This window comes from Lottia gigantea (assembly GCF_000327385.1).
Source record: "Lottia gigantea unplaced genomic scaffold LOTGIsca_167, whole genome shotgun sequence".
Classification (NCBI taxonomy): Eukaryota; Metazoa; Mollusca; class Gastropoda; family Lottiidae; genus Lottia; species Lottia gigantea.
The window spans coordinates 61368-67314 of record NW_008708079.1 but is presented as its reverse complement, the minus strand read 5'-3'; the positions used below and the strand labels follow the sequence as shown (position 1 = coordinate 67314).

The window sequence follows — 5947 nt, the reverse complement described above, 5'->3', positions numbered from 1 at the left end:
GTGAGATAATACGAATGATCCCAAATGACTAGGTGTTAGTCGTGTAGATTTAGGAGGTATACAGTCAAATTCTTTTTCTTCTTCATTTATCTCAACGATATATTGATTCTCATTTACTTTAGGATAGCTTTTGACGTGTGAATCGAAGTCGGTTTTTAAAGTTGCTTCACTCCATAGATGTCTCGATGTAGTTATATCCTTCTGAATAGATTAACCATACAAGGAATTACCAAATAATTTCATGCAGTTACTACCCACAATATTACCTTCTCGTTTATATTTATTCCTAAGATATCTTAAAATTAAAATATAATCTCTATATGGTGGAGATTTACAATTTTCTTCTTATACTATACCATCTAATATTCTAATAATTTTACCACCGGATTTCACTATTTCTTGAATATCGACCGATGTTAAAACATCTGAACAGAAACCATTTCTAAACCTGATTTTAGTACCAGTTTCCTTATTACCTTCTTTGTTCGTAAAAGTAATTTTATCTTTAGCTGGTATGGGTTGGAAGAACACATGTTAGTAGGATATTCCAACCAGACTTTTAAAATAGCCGTTCTAGGTCTCAATTTCTGTTCATTAAAGAGCTTAACAAATTCTTTATTTTAGAAACGGCCTTCCACTTTCAGCTCTCGGATATTCGCTGTCTAAATCCGACATGGCGGAGGCATATAAACCGTTAGCGTCGAATGCCATTAGTTTTGTACATTTTATTTTTTTAATTTTTGAATTAACTTCCGTTTTATCTCTATTACTTTCACTATATTCTTTAAATAAATCAATTATATTTCGTGTTTCACTTTGTGAAATAAATTCCTTTAATACATTACAAATTTCATCTATTTTATTCGTTTCAAACGATTTTCTGTTAGCAGAGACTCTTCCTCCTTTAATGGATTGTCTAATGGCAGCTTTGATTTTGAATGAAAATATTTAGCAGTACAGTAACAATCACCAGTATGAAATATTCAACCTTTAGTCATACACTTCTTTTGAACTCTTTAGGGCGATACTGAATAATATTGATCAATTTTTAGCTCGTGAAAACTCTAGAAGGCAAATATTCAATCTTCAGAACTGAATAATAAAACCAAGTTTTGTCAAAATCCAGTAAAAATCATGCCTTTTAGTGTTTAAGAGCTAAATTTTTAAAGCGTTTTCCAGAACAAGGGCAATAACTCATACTAAATATTTTTCAATAGGGTTCATCCTTGGGTGATAACGAACATCAAGTTTCATCAAAATCTGTCAAGAATTGTGCCTTCTAGAGTGATTACGAGCTAAAAATTGAACGCGTTACCAATAGCAAGGGCAAAAACTTATACTAATTATTTTTTGATTTTGAATAGGGTTTATCCTTGGGTGATAACAAACACTCATGCCAAGTTTGGTCAAAATCCGTCAAGAATTGTCCCTTCTAGAGTGTTTACAAGCTAAAAATTGAACGCGTTTTCAAGAACAAGGGCAATAACTCATACTTAATATTTTTTGATTCTTCTGATTTTAAATAGGGTTCATCCTTGAGTGATTACGAACTCTCACACCAAGTTTCATCAACATCCGTCTTGAATTGTGCCTTCTAGAGTGTTTACGTTTTCAAGAACAAGGGCAATAACTCATACTAAATATTTTTCTATTTTTCCATTTCATGTGGGCGTATAAAAAGGGTGTATATGTGAGTAAACTTTTTCTATATTTTCTTTTTCAGTGTGTTTTGGAACCATTCTAGTAGTTTCATACCATTCTTCTTCAACCATTTCTTTACAAATAATACTAACCCTTTAAAGATAAAGGAGCCGTTAGATTATTGGAAATGTTCTGGAATACAACTTCTTTCATAACTTGGTTATATTTTATCAAACAAGCTCCAAGACATAACGTATCTCTTTTAGCATAAGGTTCCTATTTGTGTCTTAAAGATTCCCAATTATCTTTAGTGTATTTTGCAATATTGATATCAGTGATCTTTCTCAAATTCATTGGTATATAAGATGAATTTCCCCACGCCGCCAAACTAGATTTTTCATGTTGATAGGAACATATGAAATTAATATTTTGCAGATAATTAGAGTTGCCAATTATTTGTTTTTGTCTTTCCCATTTTTTATATTCATCGGTGAATCAATTAGTTGGAAAGTTATGTTTTAATCTGTCTAACATTTTTCTTAGTTTTTCTAAATTTATTTATGTGCAAGAATAAGGAATTGCTTTATTCATTTCTTTTTCGCTATAGATTTCGCAATCCCATGCGTGAATTGTTGGAAAAACATTTAGTTTTAGAGGTGAAACTTGTGTTACCGCATTATCATCTCTACAAGTTCTCCATACATTTTCATCGTAATTTATCTTCTAATTCTTTAATGCCTAAGGTTTTATTTCTTCTTATGAGACAGAAATGTGATTTATGTAAGTAAAATACCCAATCTAATTCCTCGGATACTTTCTTTGGTTGAAAATGTCTATTATTGTGCATATAAATTTGAAAATAAGTATTAAATTTCTTATTGAATTCACAGATTCTAGCAGTTGTCATAACTCCTTTTCTGTTTGAATTTGAAAAACTGTTGATGAAATCTTGAAATTCTTTTGTGTAGTCTTTTTTAAACACGATTTACGCACTTTATAAAACAGCATCCATCGCTCGGTATATAACAATTTATACCGGCATATTCATTGATCTTTTTGAGTAGGGTGGTACCACTACCCTTTTTTGATCTTTTTATTTCTTTGAAATTGTTTTGACGTAAAATGATTTTTCCTGTGAAATACCAATCAGAAGCATCTGATTTTACATCCACTGTTGCGAAGAAATTGTGAAAAGTTTCGGCATTAAAGCCATGTTTTGTTTGTGTCCTCCATCATGAATTATCTTTCCATCTAATTCAATTTGCCCTTTAAATGTTATAAAGAGATAGCCTTAACAACATTAGAAAAGATAGCTTGCGATGCAAGATAACATACGCCCACTGGCAGCTGTCAGAAATAATAAAACAGTCTTTAGTGACTAAAGTACGAATTTTCTCATATTGAAGAAATTATTTATGCTGAATAATTCCACAAAATTTTTAAAATTAATATCAATAACCCAAATACAACAAACAATTAAATCACACAGCTCTAATCAAGGGCAAAAAACAACTTTTGACGCGTGTTTACAAAGTCAAGGGCAATAACTCAAAAAATGTTCATCAAAAATATCTCTTGTTAGAACTTGTCCGAGATCTTATCAATCAAAATCGGTTGAAAACTGTAGCTTCTATTGTGCTCAAAAACAAATTTTGACACGTTTTTCATAAGTTAATGGCAATAACTCAAAAACATTTCATTGAAAATGCGTCAAGTTAGAACTTGTCCGAGATCTTATCAAGTTTCATCAGAATCGGTTGAAAACTGTAGCGTCAATCCTGCTCGCAAACAAATTTTGACGTGTTTTTACAAAGTCAAGGGCAATAACTCAAAAACCGTTCATGGAAAATGCGTCTAGTTAGAGATCTTATCAATTCCAATGATCACACCAAGTTTCATCAGAATCGGTTGAAAACTGTAGCTTCAATCCTGCTCACAAATTATTTTTAACAAATTTCGACGCATTTTAACAAAGTCAAGGGCAATAACTCAAAAACCGTTCATCGAAAATGCGTCTAGTTAGAACCTGTTCGAGATCTTATCAATTCCAATGATCACACCAAGTTTCATCAGAATCGGTTGAAAACTGTAGCTTCAATCCTGCTCACGAACTATTTGTAACAAATTTTGATGCGTTTTTACAAAGTCAAGGGCAATAACTAAAAAACCTTTTTTTCGATTTCCAACTGTCGAGGGATCTTTAACACAGCCTGTAGCACACGGGGCCTCGGTTTATTGTCCCATCCGAACGACTAGACGCTTGTTCCATGTCAGCCCCTCGTACCTGCATCACTGACAGGGGGAAACCGCGTTGAAAAATCCGTAGGTATTATCTCGACCTATGCCAGGATTGAACCCTGGACCTTCAGGTTAGCGAGCAAGCGTCTAACTCACTGAGCCACCGCGGCTCCCACCATTCATCGAAAATATGTCAAATTCTAAATTGACCGAGATCTTATCAATCTAAAGCATTACACCAAGTTTTATCAAAATCAGATGAAAACTGTAGTCTCTATAGTGCTCACAAGAAATGTTGACGGACGGACCGACGGACAGGGGCGACGACGACAATATATTCATGTGGGCATATAAAAAGCACATTTGATATGAATGTTTTATCGTCTAAAATTTCAATTTTATTCATATTTTTTAAGTATCTATTTTTTAACTAGGATTTTTCACTTTTATTGATGATATTTCTACATCAAATTTATCAAAATTTCATTGAATTCTTCTAATTCTTCAATATTAATAATTTATTAAGCTTGCTTGCCCAGTAAGATGTCCACCATGCAGTATTTTTTCATTATCTGTTATAATTATTTCAGGTTTAATAATAAAAACTTTTAAGTTACTAACGATATTTGTTCTTTCGAATCATTAATCTTATTCAGATGAACTGAAAATTTTGGTTTTTCATATTGATTTTTATCGTACATCTACAGGTATATGTACCTCCAACTTCTATGCTACCATTACGTTCAATTATTAATCACCTTTTACTTGCATAGGAAAAATAATTTCAATTAGAAGTTTGCCTCGGAAAGTATAATGTGATCCATTATCAAAAATGTCTTGAGGTGGATCACAATCTCCATCAACAAATTTTTTTATATTTGTTATAAATCCATATTTTTTAAATTCAAACTCTATTGATCTATCAATATATTCAGTAATAGAATAATATCTTTATGAGTCAAACTTCCAAAATGAAGATTGAAATAAGATGATTTATTTTCTTCCTTGAGATGTTTTTCTAATTCTGCTATATTTTTTTCCTGTTTTAAAACTTTGTTATTAATAGTGGTTATCTGTTGTTGAATAACACTATCATCAATATTTTGTATTTGTTGTTGAATATAGGTTTTGATTTCGTTATCATCAATGTTTTTTATTTGTTGTTTAATATTTGTTAGTTCTTTTTGTAATTCACTGTTAAGTTTAGTTTCCAGAGCATTTAATTCCTGTGGAAACGTATCTTCATTTTCATCTGGAATGTTATCTATTAATTGTTGAATGTCTAATTTTTGTTTTGCAATCTTATCATCTAATTTAGATATTAATGAAATTAAATTTTGTAACTCAGCTTTGTTCACTACGTTGACCAATTGTTTTTGAATAAAACTTATTAAACCTTCTACCTCTTGTTGTAGTTTAGTATCATTAACAAAAATTTTTTGTTGACGTTTGAAGAATCTTTTCAAATTACTTATTCTATCTTCTAAATGGTTTTTATTTACTTCAATTGAATTTATTTGATTCAGTAAATATTTCTTGTGAACAGCATCATTATCATTTTCCGGAGATTTTAAATTAGTTACTTTGAAATTGTTCATATCTAAATCACCTTTAAGAGTGTCTCCGATTTGATCCACAAAGTAAGGTTTCGCTTTATTTATCAATGCTGTAGCGTTAGGTTTTTTAGTTTCTAAAGATAAAGAAACTAATCCAAACTTGTTCGCCATTTTTATTAAGTTAAATTTATTACAATTTCTTCAAACTGTTTTCCTAAACTCAACTGATATAAAACCCAAAGTGAAAGCTGTCCACAAAACTTTTGTCCCGGTATTTGAATTTGAAATGTAGAACATTTGATTGGTTTAATAGTTAATTTCATTATCCCTCAGTGGGTTCTAATCTATACAAGTATGTATATTTGTTATAGCATAAAATTTACCTTCTTATATTTGAGATTATTTATTTCATCTCTCATACAATAATAAAACGGTGATATATTTAACTCATTCGCCCATCTCATAAGTTGAAGTTTGTGGTTGTATTGTTTCCATATTTATCAAGAAAGATA

General features: G+C 30.9%; 1 protein-coding gene across 1 annotated transcript; it reads right to left on the bottom strand.

Moving 5' to 3' along the window:
* Nucleotides 1–4790: 4790 nt before the first annotated feature.
* Nucleotides 4791–5606, bottom strand: LOTGIDRAFT_173641 (hypothetical protein; the record flags this gene model as incomplete). The annotated part of the gene is made up of 1 exon (XM_009051415.1): nucleotides 4791–5606. The coding sequence occupies one exon, from the start codon at nucleotides 5604–5606 to the stop codon at nucleotides 4791–4793; it is 816 nt and encodes a 271-aa protein (XP_009049663.1).
* Nucleotides 5607–5947: the final 341 nt, after the last annotated feature.